General features: G+C 42.1%; 1 protein-coding gene across 1 annotated transcript in view; it reads right to left on the reverse strand.

Annotated features, from left to right (window-relative positions):
* Col4a4 (collagen type IV alpha 4 chain) overlaps positions 1-22,154 on the reverse strand; it is a 114,990-nt gene that overhangs the window by 61,591 nt on the left and 31,245 nt on the right. The window contains exons 5-16 of the mRNA XM_036173371.1: positions 13,604-13,738; positions 12,383-12,427; positions 11,294-11,410; positions 8,917-8,985; positions 7,256-7,291; positions 5,550-5,612; positions 4,292-4,327; positions 4,056-4,097; positions 2,173-2,253; positions 1,357-1,410; positions 1,039-1,098; positions 223-267 (exon numbers count right to left, since the gene is read on the reverse strand). Of these exons, the coding sequence (XP_036029264.1) occupies positions 223-267; positions 1,039-1,098; positions 1,357-1,410; positions 2,173-2,253; positions 4,056-4,097; positions 4,292-4,327; positions 5,550-5,612; positions 7,256-7,291; positions 8,917-8,985; positions 11,294-11,410; positions 12,383-12,427; positions 13,604-13,738 (783 nt within the window). The remainder of the gene's footprint in view (positions 1-222; positions 268-1,038; positions 1,099-1,356; positions 1,411-2,172; positions 2,254-4,055; positions 4,098-4,291; positions 4,328-5,549; positions 5,613-7,255; positions 7,292-8,916; positions 8,986-11,293; positions 11,411-12,382; positions 12,428-13,603; positions 13,739-22,154) is intronic.

Here is a 22,154-nt window from a genome sequence, read left to right on the forward strand (position 1 = left end):
CAAACTTCCTCAAATTATCCTCTGAGCTCCATGTATGCACAGAGTCATACATGTGCACTTACACACACACACACACACACACACACACACACACACAATCAATAAATGTAAAATAAGTTTAAGACCTAAAAATAATCCAGTTCCTTTCTAATTCCTGTCGCATTCACACACAACAGTACAATGTTAACACAATTCTTCACCTCTGCTGGGATGTACACTTGCCTTGAATCCTGGAAAACCTGGAGATCCATGGGAACCAGGCTCACCCTAATAATTAAAGAAAATCAACAAGCAGAATTCAAATACAGGGCATGATGCTTTTATCTTTGTTAATCTTGTTGTATTGACATGTAGTTTTGATATGCATTGATATGCAGCAGGGTAATGTGAAATAAACATAAAATGGATTCTATGTACTTATGCCATTTGGCATTCTCCTTGATCCTTATTTTGTCTTATTCAGAAAATTCACATCACTGGCCGTGTTTAATTAAGAGTATGTGTGCTTTCGTTGTTTCTACTGTTCCAATTTAAATTATTTAGCATAATAATCTACAGCACATTCATTTGCATGGACATGAATAGTTACTCTGTGCAACTTCAGTAATAAAAATGACACCAAAGTCAATAATGGATCATTCAGTACCAAAACTAGAGTAATATAAGCCTACTGGAAATTGGCCTCCACCATGATTCCATGGGGCACACCGTTAGTGACACATGTGAGCTGCCAGAGTGCTTTCTTTCAGGGCACCCTTCCATAGACACCTTAATTTATGAAATGCAATTAAACTAGCCAGCACTAACCTATCACCCTGACATCGAGCCAACAGGAGCAGCCACATCCTGTCTCCCGCCAGCTTTCCAGTCTTGTGCATGCCTACTATATCAAAATGATATAAATGGATAGGAACACCCCTGCTCTTGCTGTGTGTGGGATAGTTTCTACTTTTTAGCTGACGGGAATACAGGCATCGTCTCATGAGTGTAAGTCTCATGCTTCCAAACTCACTGAGGCTTAGGACTAATGATCCTTACCCGAGGTCCTGGAAACCCGGGAATACCTTTCTCTCCTTTTGTCCCGATCCCAGGTTCTCCCTTCAAAAGATGACAAATTAGAAGGTTTTAACCGATGACACTTGCTTAATTTGGAAAGCAGCAACACAATGAGAAACAAAACCAAAAACATTGACAACAGCTTAAAGAGAGAACGTCTTTACAATGGAGGTTTATAAGATTATGGTAAGATGAGAATTTCCAGTAGTAAGTGCCGGCAGTTAAAAATAATGAGAAAGTCACATGAAAAATTAGATGAAAATATTGTCTCACATAAGTAAATGAAAGGAATTAAATTACCTTGCGTCCTGGAGGTCCTGGAGGTCCAATCATTCCAGGAATTCCTTTTATACCCTAAAAAGTGTGATTGATATAATATGATTACATAGTATTCGCTGAATTCCATATACTTCATAAATCGTTTCTTTCAACAACCTGTTTCTCATTAGGCTTTTTTTTTTAAGTAAGGGATCAAATTAGCAACTAAGACCTAAGTACATTTATATCCCTGGTATTATTTGGGTGAGTGTGAGAAGCATAGGGGGCATGGAGGAGAGCTCTGGAACCAGACTGCAGGTGCAACATTGAGAATGCAGCTATTGAGAGTACTGGCTTGTTTGGGTAAGGTAGGAGAACTGGGGGCATAATTGAAAAACAACTACAGACTGTGCGTCTGGCATTGGGAATACCTGTGTTGGTCAGATGAATTTCCTGTGGACAGATGAACTACCTGTCTTCCCAAAGTCTGTCATGTACTCAACTCTATGCATTTGTTAGCTTTTCAGCTATCAAAACACAAAGCCCATCTCTGACCTTGAAAGGACAACTGGATTCTCCATGATCTTTGCTGTAGGCAATCAGAACAGCTCTCTGAGGTCCTGCATTCTCCATGACTGAGCTCAGCCCCCTCCCAGTCTGCCGCTCAGCAACTGAGTGGACCCGAGAACACTGGGCAGCAGTGCTCAACCCTGTATAAGGGGACTAGCAAGAGCACCAGCTAATTGAGGCATCTTCGAGATTCATGTGATGGTGCACAGTAGCCCAGCCCTGTACCTGTGCCCGAAAGGTTTCCCATTCATGCTTCATGAGGTAACCTAGGAGGTACTTGGGACTTACCTTTTCTCCTTTATAGAGACTCAAATTAGGTGGTTGTATAAACAGGGTGGGTCCAGGAGGACCATGTCGACCAACTTCACCCTTTAAAAACATCAAAAAAAAAAAAAAGGAATTTTATTTTAAAGCAAAGAAAACTTTCACTCAGGAATAATATAATGTTTCCAATCCTGTGAGTCCTAGATTTAAAATAAAAATCATGGAAAATGTATTGTGTGATACAAAATTTTATTTATTGTTTTTTGCAAAAATATGGCTTAAAACAAATTTTAAAAATAATAATAAAGATGATCTATAATATTACTATCTAGAGACAATCAATTGAAGATGATTGGTGTAGTGCTGTGTAGTGCTTATTTATGTATAGCATGAACACAATGTGTGCAGATATACACATACCTGTCTGTTCATATACATGTGAACAGTGTCTTGTTAAATTCAGCCTTACAACTATAATCAATTATATACTGATTATAAAGATATAGTATGTATCTTTAATCTCATCAGATAAGAGACTGAGACAGAAGAATCACAAATTTGAGGCTTGCATGGACTGCAGAGTGTGTCTATGTTTCTCATAGGTGGCATTTCTTCTTGAAGGATATCATCTCAAATTCACTGAAAATAGAGTAACTAAGGATCCAGTCTCTGTGCAGATGAGGGAGGTACTGAAGAGTTCAGAAGTTAGGGCTACTGTAAGATTATTTTTTCCTTACATCCTGTTAGCTAACAGTGTTGATGTATTGACTGCTACATACATTTTGTAAATATGGAAAAACTGAACAAATGCATGAAAGCAGAGGAGTAAGCAATTTGTGCTGCTGATGATGACCACTCTTATCCTTATGGTCCAAATCCAACCTAAACAGACCACCAAAAAACCTATACACAACCAAAACAACAACAACAACAACAACAAAAGACCTATACAGTGCATCTTCAAAGCTGGGCCATGCTAATATTTTTTTTCATATTATAAAAAGCATCATATAGCTATCATAGTCAAACATATAAAGAAAAACCTGAAGAATAAAGATTCACAAAAGAGCCACAATCACATGACCCAGCAATACTTAGTAACAAACATGGTGGGTGGTGTTTTCATTTTTATTACTGTATTAATTTTTATTTTTCAATAATCTCTCATGTAGCCCAACTGGCCTCAAACTTGTTATGCAGCCAAAACATGGTCCTGAACTCCTTCCTATTCCTCCTATATCTGCCTCCACGATGTTGAGATTACAGGTATGTACCACCTCCACCATCTTTTCCCAGAGGGGTGTGTGTGTGTGTGTGTGTGTGTGTGTGTGACAAGGTTTCACCCTCTCAAGGGCTGGGATTGCAGGCATGCCTCACCATGTCTGAGACTAGTGTCCTTTGTTCTTACTTTTACAAACATGGGTTTCTGTTCTGTGACCTGGCCTCATGTTAAATAATATATCATGGCCATTTCCTTCATTGTGAAGTCTTGATATGTTAACCAACCATACTGTAATTTAACTACTCTGGAACTCCATGTCAGCAGGGAACAGATTGGCGTTGCTATGTTAACCCTACCCTGTGATGGAGTTGATACTCAAGAACTATTTCTCCTTTGTGGTGAAAGAGCAACCTACCACATTGGAAATTTAGGTTAAGTCCAGAGAAGCCACCACCATACATCACTTTCTTCAAATACCCTACCCATGAACCTACTTCCTAACCCCAGAATTTATGTTTTCTCAGAACTGTCATTTTACAGCTAAGGGTAAACTAAGTTAGCAAAGAGAAGTTACAAGCTGTAAAGTTGGACAGTGACTTCACAATGAACACAAATGGTCACAACAGCCTCTGTTACTAGAGAAGGCACACATCTTAGTCTGCTCTCTTGCGCAAGGAATCCTTACCGGCTCTCCCCTTTGCCCTTTTATTCCCACAGCAGGGTTCCCCTGAAAGGAAAAGAAAATAAATCTAATTGTTTTTTAGTCTTAAAATGGCAATTAAAAATGATTAAGACTTCTAGATGTGCATCTCATTAAGATTTACTTAAATGAGAAGAGGACAGAGGTGACTGAGACAAATGTCAATGGCCAGTTATCTCACTGAGGGCAGGCTCTGATGATGTGTTTTATTCAGCACTTACCTTCAACCCAGGGCTCCCAGGATGACCTGTAGGTCCCTAAGTCAACAGAAAAAAAGCTATAATCAATCATAGGCATCAGAATGTCTTCCTTGGTCACCCCAAGTTGTAATTAGGAAACACTTTTGATTTTAAAATTGTTCATGCCATTGCTCTCATTCTTATGAGGAAGATAGAAATTTGATCTCATATAAGGAAGGAGAAAAGTAGTGGTTCCTGGAGTTTGGGAAGGCTGGATGGGAAGAAGAGGGTGAAGGAACAGCCAGCTAATGAGAATGAAGATACAGTTAGCTGAAAGATTGAGTTCTAGTGGTCCACAGCACAGTGAGGTGACAGTCAGTCAATAGTTTATCACACATTACAAAAGGGCTACAGACGGTTTTAAATACTTCCAATACAAAGAAATGATAAATGTTACAGATAATGGATGTGCTAACTATCCTGATTTGATCACTGTACATTAAATGCATGTATCCAAGTATCATATTGTACCTCATGAATACATACAGTTGCACATGTGTGTGCAAGTATGTATGTGCTCATATGTATGTAGGAGCATGTGTATGTAGTACATGTGGAGACCAGGATCCATCTCAGATGTCATTTCTTATTTTTAGAGATAGGATCGCCCACTGAAATCTGGGGTTCACTAATTAGGCTGGGTCAGCTAGTCAGGGAACCCCAGAGTTCCACCTATAACTGTCTCCCCAGCACTCGGATCAGAAGCATGTTCTGCCTTTATATCAAGAGTCAACAAGCATGCATGACTCCTTATGTGAGTTCTGGGGTAGAACTTAAGTCCTCAGAGTCATGTGGAAAACTGTCTTTCTAGCCCTATGTGCACAAGTATGTCATTTAAAAATGAAAATGACAAGCCTGGTGTGATGGTACATGCCTTTAATCCCAGCACTCTGGAAGCAGAGGCAAGCAGATCTCTGAGTTTGAGGCCAGCCTGGTCTACAAAGTGAGTCCCAGGATAGCCAGGATGTTGCACATAGAAACCTTGTCTTTAAAAAAGAGAGAAGAAAGAAAGAGAGAAGAGGAGAGAGAGAGAGAGACAGACAGACAGACAGACAGACAGTGGACTTTTAAACATGGGTGGGCTGTTTTTCTGTGTAGAGAATGGCTTCTGATGGGGGGTTTGTACATCAAGATGGGTTCCTGCCAACGAAGATGGTTCATCAGCCTGACTCAAGAATGCAACTTTGTTCTCACTGCTGCACTGTCTACAGAGGGACAGCATCAGCAGAGCTATACTTACTGCTGTCCCTGGTACACCAGCATACCCCATGGGCCCTGTTGATCCTTGTGCACCCCTAGATCCCTAGAGAGAGATAAAAAGATCTGTATGTTTACTGTGAAAACCACAATTATCTCTCACAGAAAGGATAGCTTGTAAGCCCCAAAAGATATAAACCTGCAAAGCAGTCAGTACCCCCTCCCCCACCACCACATATGCTCAGTGAGAGCATCTTCAACAGAGATGGGAACAGTATTCTGGTAAGGGTAACACACTCCAGTAAGGGTTCCCTTCAGGTCAAGAGAACAACCAACATCTTTCATCTTGTAATAATAAAAGTCATAAAAGAACTTCGTTAGCTCTTCCTGATTTCAATACAACTTTATACACATCAAGATGTCTCTTCATATTAGTCTTGGATAACATTCATATTTAAAGGCTTTTTTAGTTTATGCCTATGATTATTTGCCTATGTACCACGTGCCTGCAGAGGCCAGAAAAGGAATCTCCTAGGGCAGTGGCTCTCAACCTTTCTAGTGTGGTAACCCTTTATAATGATGTTACTCATGTTGTAGTGAACCCCAATCATAAAATAATTTTTAATGCTACTTCATAACTCTAATTTTTCTACTGTGGTGGATCAGGATATCTGATATGCTACCTCCAAAGGGATTGAGACCACTGCCCTAGACCTAGAGTTACAGACAGTTGTGAGTCTCCATGTGGGTGCTGGGAACCAAGACCAGGTTCTCTACAAGAGCAGCAAGTGCTCTTAACCACTGAGCCATCTATACTGTCTTGTATTTAAATATTAATGCACTTGTACTTTTTAAAAATACTCTTGAAATGTGCCCTTGAAGACTAAAGTGAATAGAAACACTGTCCCCAGCTCAGGATAAAGATGGTTCAGACATAAGCAATTTTCTGTCTCATATAGATTGCCAACATCATAGCTTATACACTGGCAGCTGGTAGGGATGGCTGAGCAGCCCGGAAGGCTGGAGAGAGCAGCACCCTGCTCTATAGTTCACATCGAATGACTTATGAGTGTGAAGATCTGATCTCTTTAGGAAGATGAACCAGCATTTATCTTAACAGTGACATCAACAGGATCTCATTTGCTACACCGAATCAAGCTTCTGGACAGTTAGGGAACTAGCCTGGGAATACAATTCTGTGGTTAGCTAGAAGCTGCAAAGCAGAATTACAGGTTAATCACTGGGAGGTAAAACTGCTTTCAGTATCAATCTTGTAAACATTGATAAACTGGAAAGGCTAATATGATCATTTAATTATAAACTACAAGGAGATAAAAGTGGGGCAAAATAGCAATAAACAGTTATTAATTTAGCAGGCAAAAATGTTACAGAAGTAGAACAAATTCCATTTGCTATGTTAATGTAGGAGGCTACACATATATCTATGTTTCTAAAAGTTAATTTCCTATAGCTCAGTAAATGCCTGATAATGCTAAATGATCATGACCAGACAATGGGGGTAAGGGGTATGAGGCAGCTTTCTGAGGTTCAGCAACTGCTTCCTGGTGGGTAAACTGGGGCATCATAGATGGATTTAACACCCCTGCCAGTACTATGAAAGTCTTAATTTTGACAAGGGATCACATTTTTATTATATACTAAATGGATCCCACATATTTTGTGGCTGGTCCTGTTGGACTTAAAAATCTAAAGAGCTATTTGAAGAGAAGATCTTCTCAGGAGACTTACTGGTAAGCCGGGCAGTCCTGGTTCCCCGCGGTCTCCCTGCAATGACAACATTACACTGTTTTACAAGAGGAGGACAGTTTTCTAGGACACAGATGACTCAGAAAGAGAAGTGTAAAAGAATGATCTGCACTCGCTCAGGTAGGCAGCGTGTGCACTTTTTCAGTATTGAGAAAACAACCACAGAAAGGCTCCATGGAGGGGATTTCCTTCATTTTTTTCTCCTTCTACTTCCTGGAGACCAGAACAAGGTTGGTGGAGTCAGTGCAGGGTGAAAAGGGCCAAGGAAAAACACCCTGATCCTGACTTCCTGAGATCCCAGAGTGTGAAACCCCACCAATCTCTGAACTTGCCCCTATATCAGGCTACAAAAACCCACCAATCCCAATGGAAAGCTCTGCCCACTCCCCAAGAAACCCCATATAAGCTCTGTACCCCATAAGGTGCTGCTTCTCACCATAAAGGCAGCCACCCTCCCGTTTTTTCCTTCCCAATAAATCTCTTGAGTGAGGTTTGTTGTTCAGTGTGACCCTTTCTGGGGAGCTGAGCCCAGCTGTAACAATTTTCACGGGAGCTAGAGCAGAACAGAACTGTAACTTATTCTCTAGGGAAACCCTCCCCTGCTGGATAGGGAAACCCTCCCCAGTCAGAGCAAAGTTGTTACATCAGGAAACATTCCTTGGAGCAGAGCTGCAAGCTACTATGCTACACTTACATCAACTTTGTGGTATCCCTTGGCTCCTGACTGCCCAGGATATCTTTCCATTTTAGCTGCAATGCTTTCAGTGAAGACAGCATAGAAAAAAGGTGTAGGTTGTCCTGCTCAACTCACGCTAGCATCTTGATCTAAAAGTCCTGTTTCCTCACAGTATATCTATCTCTCTGGTCTAGTGGTTATACAGGCCTTGCTCTAGAACAACAGTTCTCAATCTCTGGGTCACCACCCCTCTGGGGTCACATATCAGATATTTATATTACTGTTCATAACAGTAGCAAAATGTGCAGTTATGAAGAAGCAATAAATAACTTTATGTTTGGGGAGTCACCACAACATGAGGAACTATATTTAAGGGTCACAGCCTTAGGAAGGCTGAGAACCACTGCTCTAGAGTGACAGGAAAGGATCCAGGGGAGAGCCTCTCACTGCTGCAGCATCAAGATCTAACACTGGACTTTGTGCTGAGATGTGATTGCTTTGTGTGATGATCAGAGTGTGCGCATGCTCCTATACCCAGAGTCTTTCTAAATTCAAGTTATACTTAAAGTACAATTTCAGATTCTACCCACGTTTAGCTACAGTTATTTCTGTGGGGTTAATTTCACATTATTGTTCAACCAAGGCCACTTCAGTGTTCTAAGTACCTTGTGATTCTCAGGTAAGTCCTCAAAAATGACTACCTGGCCCAAATAACAATAGTAATGAGCCCAAGGAAGCCTGAAATGAAAATGTCCTTCTAATTCTGAAGGTGTAGACAGCGAGGAAATCTACAGCCATGGAGACTAAGGTCAGCGCCTTCATATGAGAGGAATTGGGCCATCTTGTTCTGTTAGGTTGATGACAAAAATCATCAGTACATTCAATAATACTTTGTAAGAAAGCCCAGCCCGTGCGTTTCCTATTGGGAATACGGTTTTGTTAAACCCACGATGGCTCTAACACTCACCTGAATACCTTTAACACCCCCTGAAATGAGCACCGACCTTCCTTTTTCTCCATTTTCCCCGGGGTGACCCTGAAAGGGAAAAGAGTCACTTAGGAAAAAGTGGATTGCCATTCCAATATTTTCTTTTCCATATGAAATACTAGTCTCCAATTTAAAAAAAAAAGCACTGTAGCCATCTCCCTGGGGTAGAGTTACATCTCCCTGATTTTACTATTCTAAGGTTTGCATACACGTCTCTCAGGCCCTCAGTTAGGGTCTGTGAAAGAAGTCCCTCAGGAAGACCCCTCACTAATGGATAGTTAGTTACTAATTCTGAGGCAGAAAGACTGCATTTTTCTCATAATATAATGCAAGGAAATAGTCTTAAAAATAAATAATTTAATTTATGCCCTCAAAATAATTTTTAAGGACATTTACCTGACTCATTTCTTATATTCAAAACAGCCTTTGTAAGACTGGCTTGCAAAACTGACAGCATCTTCCATTTTGTGAAGCTGCTAGCTTGTTTAGAAAGTTTTGTTTGTTTGGTTGGTTGGTTGATTGGCTGACTGGTTGGTTGGTTGGCTGTCTGGCTGGATTCTGAGACAAGGTGTCATGATGTAGCTATAGCTTATCAGAAACAGAGATCTGACTGAGTTAGCCTCCCAAGAGCTGTGGTTAAAGGCCTGTGCCACTATGTGCAACTGTTTCGAGCATTTTTAAGTAGTAAATGAAATAGCTCAATGAATTCCACTCTAATTTTTCTATATAACAATATCTCAGTTAATATCTTATATGCATTAACTTGATTGTCACACAGAATATCTGCCTTCTTCATATAATCAAGCTCTCTAAAGAAGTATAACTTTGCAAGTTGATCTCACTCATAAGGGCAGCTGACTTTGTTTCCACTGGGAGACCCCAGGGCTTTCTAGTAAGTTCTTGTGGGATGCAAGAATATATTATATTACAGAGATTCAGCTGTGTATTAAAGCTATACTTTGACTGGCCAAGGGTCTGTCAATAGGCAAGCCATTTATTATGAATATTTGGTGTTATCCAGCTTTTAATATTTCAGCTGTCTTCTGCTATGAAATTCTTGTATGCCCAAATATTCCCAGACCATTTGGCAAACAGTTCAGCTCCTCAGACATGCTGAACTTCTAGGTAACTAACTCCCCCACTGAGCCTAGGAGACAAGATGGTTGGAGACGCATAGCTTTCTTTCTACATAAATATTAGTACTATTTTTTCATTTATTCGTGTATTTATAAGTGATGGAAGAGAATTTTTAATGGTTTAACAAAACCTTTAAAAGGTCACAAGACAATAGTAACTTTTTCCACCAGTGGCTGAGTAGCTTTAGCGTTCATGGACAGTTTCACTTCATAGGCAGGGTGGTCAGAAGAACCAAAGGAGAGAATGGAAGAACACTGCTTAACAAAGGGACGATTGTGACATTGCAAAACTGTGGTCAGTACTGCTTGTCATGGTAAAGCAGCCACTGAGAGTCACTGCTCTCTGAAATGCCTGATTCAGTAGAATGATGTCTGGTTCAGTTGGAAGAGCTTGGAACATACATGTGCATTCATCTCACTGCACTGGACCAGCAAATGGCTGAGACTAGTGCAGAGTGTTTTACTGAGAACCTTACACCCAACATAAGTTTTGTGTGATATCAAGAAAGGTGCCAGCCTGGACTTCCTTCTGAGTTCTGAGTTCAGACCAGCACTTCTTCAGTCCGGAGCCCAGGGATGATGAATGAAGGCAAAATAAGTGCCAATAAGAAACCTTTTGGGGGATTTGAGAAGAGCTATTTAAATAGCAAAGGGAAAAGGCTGAAAGGCAGCTGAACATAAAAAGTTAACTTTTTCTTAAGGGAAAGCATTTATTTACTTCATAAATTTTTTTCCTCAATTTTTATTAGTTCTTTGAGAATTTCATATAAGGCATTTTCTCCCAGGCCAGATTACATCTGATTTTCACTTAAGTGAAAGAGGTGAGGAGGTGGATGGTGAGAATAAAGGACTGCCCCTTGCTGAAGCTATATTTAAACACAAATTCACCCTGAAGGGTGGGAATGTAAGTTTTGGTAAACTGCCCCCACTCCTTTTTAAACTGTCCAACTTTTGTGCAGGTACTAGAAATACCTTAATGAAACCAGTTAGAGCACAACCTTTCTTAAAGCCACTCAGCATCTTCTCATGGCATGGAAAAGAAAATCTAGTTTACTTCCACAGCCTATGAAGCTCCTCCATATTCTGGTTCTGCCCACCTTGCCATCTCCCTCCCCAACCACCCAGTTTGGTTCACCACGCTACAGACAAAGCCACGTTGACTCTTCCCTAATACAGCAAGCTGGTTCTCTTCACTCTAGGCTGTGCTGATGGTGTCTTACAGGGGGGCCTCCTGGGCCAGGAGCTCCTCTTTCTCCTGGAAATCCTGGATCACCTCTTGAACCACTGAAGCCATCCACACCAGGTTTGCCTCTGGGTCCGAGAGGCCCCGGGTGACCCTGCGGAAGATAAAACTGTGAGCAAAATATTTCTGCAAGAAACCCCCAACACAAAGGCTGTACAACATGGACCCCAAATTGCAGAATGTAACGACTCACTTGCTTACTTGTTTCACTTTGTGAGGCTTCCTAAAAGTGCTATCTAGTAAAAATTACAGTTTAAAAATGTACTATGTTGCCGGGTGGTGGTGGTGCACGCCTTTAATCCCAGCACTTGGGAGGCAGAGGCAGGCAGATCTCTGTGAGTTCCAGGCCAGCCTGGTCTCTAAAGCGAGTTCCAGGAAAGGTGCAAAACTACACAGAGAAACCCTGTCTCGAACAACAAAACAAAACAAAACAAAAAGTACTATGTCTAGGGTAAGTTAATTTAGCTTGAGTTATTCTCCAGCTTTGGAGGAGACTCCACTGCACTGTAGAGTTCCCCAAGCCCCACTTTCTTCTTCCGCTAGGCTTCCATACTGTGTGACTCTCAACACCACTTGCAAAGCTGAGACACACCAGAAAATGAGGCTTCTGTTATGGACACACATTTCATTCCAGAGCACTGAGCATGACGTGATATCTAGCATCTATTTTGGATTTTTTTCTTTAATATCTTTGAAGACTTTGTTCTTTGTGTAAAACGTTTTAGTTTGAGGATTTATTGCACAAAATAGAAGAGTAGGCAGTCTTTAAAAAACTCACCACACATCTTTTTTGAACATATGTTTTTCAGGGATTTTATTTATGAGGGTATTCTCTCTCTCTCTCTCTCTCTCTCTCTCTCTCTCTCTCTCTCTCTCTCTCTTTTCTCCAAGATAGGTTCTCATTATGTAAACCAGGAGGGCCTCAAACTCTTAATCCTCCTGCCTCAGCCTCCCAAGACACTCAGATGGCACATGTGTACCATCACACTCTGCTTCACTTTAAAGCTTCTAATGACTCTGTTTCTTCCTTTCTTAAAACAATGGAGAAAAATGTGGGGACACTTACAGGTACGCCATCCAAACCTGGAAATCCAGGGACACCAGTTGGACCCTATTTCAAAATATAAAAGAACGACATAAAATGACTAGATTATTAGGTCGGCAAGTCTATCCATTGGAAACTATGAACAGCTAGTGAGCTCAAATCAAAACTCTAAGCAGTCATTGTCACTTGTTTTACACTCATTGCCCTAGATCTCAACATTTAAGAAGCATCCTTTCACACTGTGTATTGCTGGGAAGACGTCTTGGCAGAATCAACCCAAACTAACTAGTCATCATGCTGTAGCCCTCAGATTCCTTCCCAGGACAACAGGCTCTTAATGTGAACAACAGCAATTGATAGGCTTACGTCCCTGCCCTGGCACTATGCCGAAAAAGAATTTCTTATTTTCATCAACAGAAAATAAGCTATGGTTTTACACACAGGATAGCATATTCCATGGTAATTTTTAAGAAATAAATGTAGGGTAAGAAATTAACGTAGGATGATCTCTAAGACATACTGTTGACTGAGAAATGAAAAGTTCAGCTTGGTACACGAAATACTTTAGGTAGTTTGGGAAGCGAACAAACAAAGTCAGTCCTCAGTGTGTGCATTTACAGATTGGAGAAATATTCTAGAAGGGCTTGCCCCTTAGGAGAGGAGCTGAGAAAAGAGCCCTGTGCCTTAGTTTTTGACCAGGTGCAGTTATACAGTTTTTGTGAGCTTAAGTATTATAGAGAGGTGGGTGGGCCAATTTGTCCTTTCATGAGATAATCTACTTTTCCTTCCCAGAATCTCTACCCACGGTGCAGCGGCTTACCAGGCTAACACAGGCAGCTTCACAAAAGCTGCCCACTGTCTTAAATTATTCAGAAGAGTGTGAAGTCAGCTTTCTGGATTTCTCTTCTCTAAGCACATCTCCCCAATGTTTTAGGCTTCCTTACTCTTTTCTGAAGTTCTTCTGCCTGTCATTTGGCTGCTCGTCTGTCATGTGTCTCACCTCCATGGGTCTCAACCTACACGCTCCAGGCCTCTACGCCTCCATGCCAGCTCGATTACATGTTTGTTTTTTCCCCTTCCCTTATCTACTCTCCTCCTCCAGGCAGCTGCTGAGATTCACAGCTTGCCTATCCAGGGGAGTTTTCTTTTAAACACTAATAAGATTGTCCTCAGACTTTTAAACAAACGAATGAATACACAGACCCTGAGCGCTGGAGACTGCTGAGATGTTCACTGACTCACCTTGTCTCCTTTCTCTCCTGCTGCTCCAGGCAGGCCACTGTCACCTCTCAGACCCTTCTCTCCTGGAATCCCAATGGGTCCCGGGGGTCCCAAGGGCCCTATTGGTCCCTGTGGCCCCAGTGGTCCTGGTTGACCCTGAAATAGAAAGGAGAATAAAAGAAGCCATAGTGTTTGCTCACGTAGGCACTTCCTTGTGAGTGTTAAAAATGATAAGCGGTGCTGGTTACCGTGCGGAAAGGTCATGAGGCACAGCAAAACCCAGTATCAGAGCTTTATTAGGAAGAAGCAGGGGATGACAAAAGAATCGGGCCTGGGGAAGAAGCATGCACAGAGAGCAGAGAGAGACGGAGCTAGAGATGGTGGGGGCAGGAGAGAGAAGAGGAGGAGGAGGAGGAGTCTGTGTCCAGCTTTTTAAGGCATAGGTGGGCTTACAGAGCTATGCCATGCATGTGCAGATTGTGTGACCAGGCCTCGAGCATTGATGATGTATGATGCAAGATCCCTAGCTTAGCTCCTGAACTTCCCAGGTGTGATCATGCAGCTGGAGTGGCAGCAGAATCCTAACAGCGAGTATAGAAAACCCGAACACTAGATTTAAGCAAATTCTAATAGAAACACAAATGACTGGCTAATACAAGTAGAAGCTATGGCATTGCCTTTTCAAGCTGATTTTTAAGCTCTGTGATAAATTTGCATTATTGTGTGCATATATACCTGTGTGTATGTATGTGTATGCATATGTGCTGGCATATGTGTGTGTATGCATAAACGGGGACATGTGTGTGTGTGTGTGTGTGTGTGTGTGTGTGTGTGTGTGTGTGTTTGCAGACACAAGTGGATTAAAGCTCTGCTATTGTTTTCCCATTGCCAGTTGCATTCGTAGGTCTTGGGATGTCTCATGAATCACAGAACTAGAAATACCAAACTCCCACTGCTATCATGTGAGCAATACAGCGATGAGTGAAGGAGAGAGCACCTGATCATTTATTCATGACAGAGATACTGATTTTTCTGTCCTACAGCTTCTTTTAGCTCATTTCTCAGCCACAGTTTGGACAAAGGCTTTCTATGTTGCATTACATCCATGCAGTCCAGCTCTCTGCAAGTCGGGTGGCTCACAACTGCCTGTAACTTCAGCTCCAGGGGATTCAGTCCCCTTTGACCTTTGTAGCCATTTGTACTCACATGCACACACATGCAGACACACAAATAAATACATGTAAGTGAATATTTCATAAGAGGAGTTATGAGAACAGGGATTTTATTTTGTTTGTTTTTGTGGGTTAATTCTGTTGATCCTTGCACCCCTTATGACCACAGGTTTGGCAATCCTAGCCTAGTCACCCATTCACTTCCACTGCCTCCACCTCTGCCCCTGTACAGTTGATGATTTTGAACTTTGAAAAAAGTAATTGTATCAAAACATAATTTTGGAGGGCTGGAGAGATGGCTCAGCAGTTAAGAGCACTGGCTGCTCTTCCAGAGGTCCTGAGTTCAATTCCCAGCAACCACATGGTGGCTCACAACCATCTGTAATAGGATCTGGTGCCCTCTTCTGGTGTGCAGGCATACATGCAGGCAGAACACTGTATACATAATAAATAAATGAAATCTATTTTTATAAAAACATAATTTTGATTGCAGAAATTCAAGATTGTTTATTTCTTTGTATAATAATTAACCTATGACAACGAAGAAGCTATTTGAATGGACTCTGAAATATAGCATCAGCTTGTCCAATGACAGTGCTTCAACATTCTGTCCATGTCTAGAACTGGATGTGGGTAGAAAGTGTATTCGACTCAGTTGTTACATTTAATAACTTGCTTTGCTATCTTGGGCTACAATTGTGACAGTAGATGGAGAGTTGAGTAATAAGGCTATCACTGATGCATGAGTGTTTGCCACACACTGTGGTGGCAAAAGTGTTCAGCTTGTTTTCCCGCCATGTCTTAGCACGTATTATAATATCTCATCAGAGTTTGAAAACACTCCTCAAAATCATTCAACGTTGAGCTGTGAGGTTTTGTGACTCTTCGAATTTTCTAAAATCCTTTAAGAAAAAGATTGTTTATAACCTCTTGCCCGCAACAACATTTATAACCACATCTTTTTAAAATGAGCATTTTTAAATTGTTTTATTGCAGTGTGTATGTGTGTGTGTGTGTGTGTGTGTGTGTGTGTGTGTGTGTGCTCGTGGTGTGTATGCATGTATGCACACATACACCACAGGAATGTGTGTAGAGGTTGGAGTCAGCTCTCCCACTCTACCATGTGGGTCCCTGGGATAGAACTCAGGTTGTCAGGCTTGATGGTAAATGACATAACACTGAGTCATGTCACTGCCCAGTAACTGCATTTGATGAATACACTTTGCTATTTAGACAGGAAAGTTTGAAGAATTTTAAGAGCTATCTTCTTAGATCAAATCTCTTAGATTTTTTAGAACAAATGCAGGATTTAGAACAAATGGTCTCTGAGATGTACAGGGTCCTTGGAAAAAACATTTCTTGCTGAGTGCTATCTCTATAAAACTCGGAGATACTTCAAATCAAGGTGTCAGCCCCATTTGTTTTGAGCACCTACTCTTGTGTGACACATGAAGGAAGTACTGTGTGCCAACAACTGGAAGAGTTCTGATAGCCAGATATTCCTCTAAAACCAAGGCAATAGACAGGCTTTCCCAACAGACCAGCACATAAGCATGAGTGCCAGAATACCTTACCATGATCCCCTCTACTCAGGAGAGCACCCCAGTTGGAATAAGTCACAACTGAGACCTAACCATTACTACACTTGAATCTTGCCTAAGCTTGAGCCTGTTCCAGCCATGCAGAGGAGATGATGGAAAGGCTTCAGCTGGATCCTAGAGCCATCCGCAGTAATGCAAGGTGATTCACCACAACATTATTTGCCATAGCAGGAAAAACAGTCATGCGGAAACCCACTAGCCTGAGACGGGGTGAACGCACTGTGTGACTTCTCACCACGAAATGCCCACAGAGTCTCACCCACCTGAGTTACTGAGTACCATGAGAACATGAAAGGCCGGGATGGTGGCAGGGATAAAAGAGCAGAGAGATAGAGGCAAGGACGCAGCCCAGGAAGAAAGGAAACCAAATCAGTAAGTCATCTCCGTTGGCAGCGAGAGGAGCCCCAGACAGGAAGGCAGTTCCCAGTCACCCTGCCTGGGGCTGAGAGAACCGGGACAGTCCTCCCTGAGGCTGGGGTGTTGACAGAGAGATGCGGACATGGGCAGCTAAACTCCCCTGAGCACACATGAGTCTGCAGTGAGAGTCAGGGGAGAAGGTGCCAAATGGACAGCTTTTGCAAACAGCCATTAGAGAGAGGCATGAAGGTGCTGAGAACACAGGGAAGACAGTGATTGAGGGCCCAGGCTCAAGGTTCATTCCCTGTTCTCAAAGCTCAAGACCACACTTCTCAGCTGTGTGTCCTTGAGTACAGGTTTTCTTCTAGAAAGTTATCATTAGCATATGTTAATTATACATAATAATGGACTTCATTGTGACATCTCTGGACTACATCTTGAACCTCTCTCATGCTCAGTATCTTCATCTGACAGTAGCTGAGGGCCATTAAAAAAAAAAAAAGAATAAAACCTATAAAGCTGTTTCAGAGAGTACCTGTCATGATGAATGTTAACCACCGTTATGACAAATGTGTAGATGACAAAGAGAAGCCACAGAACAGCCTATCAGATGCTCCAACCCTCAAGAACCAGGACAGGGCCTTTTGATGACTGTATTTTTACAAATGAAGGCTTCTGAAGTGGTACACAGGCAATAGTGGGAGGGGGAACACAAACGGGGACAATTCACATTCTCCTCCTTGTGCATCTCATGATCAGCAACTGTGACCCCTGTAATAAAGATGAATTGCCATTCCAGTGTCCCATCAAGTCACCAATCCACAGGCATCAGTTCCAACCTTTACTACCTACCCAGACTGTGCACATCAAAGTTATATTTTATATGCATGTCCCTTTTTCTTCGTGCTTGTCCAGCCTCAACACAATGGCCCCAGTTCATGGAGAATTCCAAAAGACTGGACGTTTTAAGAATTCTGATGCATATGTATGTGTTACCAAGTAGCAACAATGAAGCAGAGCTATGAGACCTTGACAATGTGGGCAACGTAGATGAGTCTGGAATGGATAGCATGTGCATTTTAGACCACAACCTCAAAGGAGTCATGATGGCCTCAGATGACTTCCTTACCCTGCGTTGATTAATCTTGTGTCTAATATTAACCTTTACATGAGATTAGTAGGTGATAGACAACTACATGCTTACACGATTGGGCTTGCCCGGGGGACCGCCTAACTATTTCCGGTGTAGAATAGCCATCTCCGGGTCAGACATCTCGCGGGACTGGGACTCTGGCCTTGCGTGGTTGCGTAAAGCGCGCGCGCAGCCATGTAATCTACGCGCATGCGTGGAGTACACACAGGAGTCCCTGTACACATGCGCGGCGGCCCAACCTTTAAAAAGCTGGCGCCACCTTGCATGACTCTCTCAGGCGCTCAGGCTCTCAGTCTCCCTCCTCCTCCTCCTCCTCCCCCTTCCCCCCCCCTTCTCTCCCCACCCACGTGTGTTTCACCCAGGCCTGTCACCTCTATCCACTTTAATAAAACTCTCCCGTGGTCTTGTCGTGTTCGGGACGTGTTCCTAGCGCCGCTTAAGTACTAACAGTAAGCATACATTTAAAAGTTCTCTTGTTTACTAAATATGAAAGTCATATTTTATTAAGATTGGAATGATCTTTTCATCATGCAAGTCATTTGTATGTCAACTCCACAAATGATCTTCTGTGGATACAGTAATTCTTTACAAGAATGTATTGTTTAGAGACACAGCCATATGAACTCTCAAATATAAAAGGGAAACTAAAAAAGAGACAGCCAATTAACTGGCCGTAAATCTCTTTAGTGCATTTCATTTCCGACATGCAATCCTGAATCCGGGAAGCTAATGGAACTTTGCAGAGAAACAAGAAATGGAAATATTTAACACAGTGCTGAGACTGATGAATTCCATTTAGTATGCTGTGGAAATGGGTCCTGATTAGAGAAAGAACCATAAAAAATACTTTTAAAACAAGCAGTAGAGCAGAAAAAAATCTGTTTGTATTACTGAAGGAAACCAAACCTTCCTCCAGGGTCCCTTCCCCAACTCCTGCTCTTGACATTCATACCAACTTCTGGCCATTTCTGGGAAGCTCTTGTGGTTCAAAGCCTTACATATGCTTCCTGACTCACAAGGGCCCTCCGTTCCTGCCCTTGGTTGACAGTCTAAGTTCCCATGGAAAGATCCCTTCACCTTAGCTTCCTGACCTTGCCCTTGAGAAAAAGATGCCTCTCCTTGATGCCAAAAGAACACTTTTCACCTATTTGCACCAGCCTCGTTTTACCTGTGACCTCCCCCTAACCCTACCCTTACTGAACCATACATTCCTGGAAGACAGACATTGGTGTGCCCAAGGCCATGCTGATGAGAAAGATGTATTGGTCAACCTTCATTACTATAATGAAAGAAACCAGAGGCAGACTGGTTGATTACAAAGAAAAGAGCTGGGCTGGTATCATAGTTCAATGGTAGAGAATACACCTAGCATGCATGAAGAACCCAATCCCCAGTATTAATCAATCAATCATCAATCAACCAGTCAATCAATCAATCAATCAATCAATGACAGAAAAGAAACGTATTTGAGCTCATCGCTCTGGAAGTACACATGGGGTATAAAAGACATGATACAGGCTCTGGCTGCTGCCCAGGAAGCTATACCACATAGTGTTGGGAGAAAGAGTATGTGTGCTGGGGTGGGGGGGGGGTGTGGTTTCTCCCCTATCCTTAGAAAGTCACCTGATTCAATCACGAGGGCTCCACTCTAATACTCCAATCTATTCACTTATCAGAGGCCCCACCTCTAAGCATTATGGTAATTGTACATTTCTTGATACCACTTAATACCCCTTAATGTCACTAATTGTGGAGAACAATTAATCCTTCACAAACTAAGGTGAGCCCTGCCCCACCTCAAGGAGAGACAGTACAAATGCTTCCTTCAAGCCCCAAAGCACAGTCCCTGGAACACTGGCTTGCAGGACTTGTATAAAATGCTGAGGCCCAAACAGCCAGCTCATGCACTAAGGACAGGTCCCAGTCCCACTGCCTGAGTGGCTCCCAAACAGTTGAAGCTAATCAACTGTCTCACTTAGCCAGAGGGCCTGCTCCAGTTGGGGCAGGGACACATCAGCCTGGGAGGAGGGTACTGGACCTGCCTGGACTGAATCTACCAGTTTGAGCTGAATCCCCAGGGGAGCCTTTGCCCTGGAGGAGATGGAAATGGGGGGAAGGCTGAGGGGAAGGTGGGGGAAAGGGGGAGGACAGGGGAATCCATGGCTGATACATAAAATAAAAAAACCAAAGGTAAAAAAATCTTGAGGCCCTTCCACAGCACTGTTTAGAATTCCATGCCATCTGCCGAGCAGTGAGCAGACTTGCAGGCCTGCCGGAGTCTTAACAAAATGTGGCACAGATGTCATTTACGCCTTGATTTCAACCTCCCTAAAGAGCAACTTTGTAAGTGGAAAACTCACATAAAACTTGGAATGTCTCCCTTTGAAGACTATGAATTTTATGGCTTCATTTTAGTGTTTTTTAATATTATTAGTTATTTTGTTATATGATAAAATTTTAAAAGAAACACATTAAACCTTGGGTGCCTGTACTAAATCTGTCTAAAAGCTGCTCAAAAGAAAAAAAATTCCCCAAACACTAGTCTTTGAAATAGTGGTCTGACAGTTCATTCTATTAGAATAAATAATTTATCTACACTAAACCAGAAAGAATTTCTATTTTCATCGAATTGCTTCATATAAAAATGGGTCAGGAAAAAAAATACTCCTTATAAGTAAATACTTAGGCTTGCTTATCTCTAAGGCTATCATAGAATTAATTACAGAGTGAATAGAGAAAAAGAACAGTTCATGAAAGTTATTTTTGTATCCAGAGAATCAGTCATCACAAGAACTTTTTATAATTAAAAAAAATAATACCTGATCCTAATCCCTAGTCCCCACCCACCATCCATGACTTAAGAAAACAGGCTCCACGTGAAATACAGCAGCTGGCTTTCAGATGTAAGAACAGTGGTTCTTACCACTGTTTACATTATTCCTACTATGTATACAGTATTTGCCTCTGCGCTTTGTGACTTTCACTCTGAGACAGTGAAGTCACTGAAAGCAGAATTGAGTGACAATCAGTTTGACCCCTGAGCAACTTGGGTACACCCTATGAAACAACCAGCTCACCTCTTTCCCTCTACTTCAGGGCCTAGATGACACAGGTCATCAGCTGGGTCATCAGCTAGCTGGCTCCTGGCTCAGCTTGACAGAGGAGGAACATCAGAGCACACGCAGTCCGTTTGCACTCACTGTCTCTCCCTCCCATGACCACATCTATCATGTCTCCCTTTGAATTCAATGTCCGCCATATGTCTGGCTGATCTTCATCTCACTGCAAAGCCCCAGGTCATGGTCACATCATCTGTAGCACAGGTTATCCCAGAGTCAGTCTCCCTCACTCCCTTGATCCACGTTTTCTCCCCAACACAGCTGTTAGCTCCCTTCAGTCTGTCCTTTCCCTGGGTCACTGCCTTACCCCTAATGCACAATGTGCCCTCCACCACCCAAGCCTGTGACCCAAGTACTCATGCTTCATTCACACTTGTTTTCCAGAGATGACAATAGCCTTTCTTCTATGTCACTCAAACCCTACCATCCTCTCAACAAAAAATACGTTAATGACAATGACATTAATTACCATGCTACCATACTCTTGGCTCTTTCACCTGCACTAAGCTCAATATGGTGTTCTGCTTTATTCTCATGAGCTCTCTACAGCCTCAGAAAGCAGAAAGCTGTCTTTGTATACTTCCTCATTCTCCAAGGAGGGCTCAGAGAGATGAAGCAATTTGCTTGAGGCCACACAGCCAGCCAGGACCCAGGGAAGTAGAGATTTGAACCCAGGCCTTTTGATCTCAAGGTATCTGCTCCCTTTTCATCCCAAACCATACCAGCCTAACTTTCCTCACACCATCATGTAAACCTGAAAATAATGCCCAGACTCACCACCTATAATTTATTAATATTTTGTGAGTATTACTTAATATTTGTTTAAGACGATGTCTTTAGATTGAATTTGGGACCACAGATCCTTTCCCATCATGGAATCTTGGCTACTGCTTCACACATTACAAATTTTAAATGTCTACTCATGCTTAATGAATACTGATATAACTAAAATTTACAAATAAACATTATGTCTAACATACCTCTCCCTTTGCTGCTTCTACTTATTATCATTTATTATTTACATTACCTTTAATGCGAAAGTGTAATTCAGAGAGCATGCCATTAGGTGTCACTACAATATCACAAACACCCTCAAACTGCCAGCTAGTGAAACCTGAGACCTCTGGGTGCAGTGCCTCTAGAGTCCTCCCATATTATTGGGGGAGGGAA

The sequence above is a fragment of the Onychomys torridus genome, chromosome 23 (genome assembly GCF_903995425.1).
Source record: "Onychomys torridus chromosome 23, mOncTor1.1, whole genome shotgun sequence".
NCBI lineage: Eukaryota > Metazoa > Chordata > Mammalia > Rodentia > Cricetidae > Onychomys > Onychomys torridus.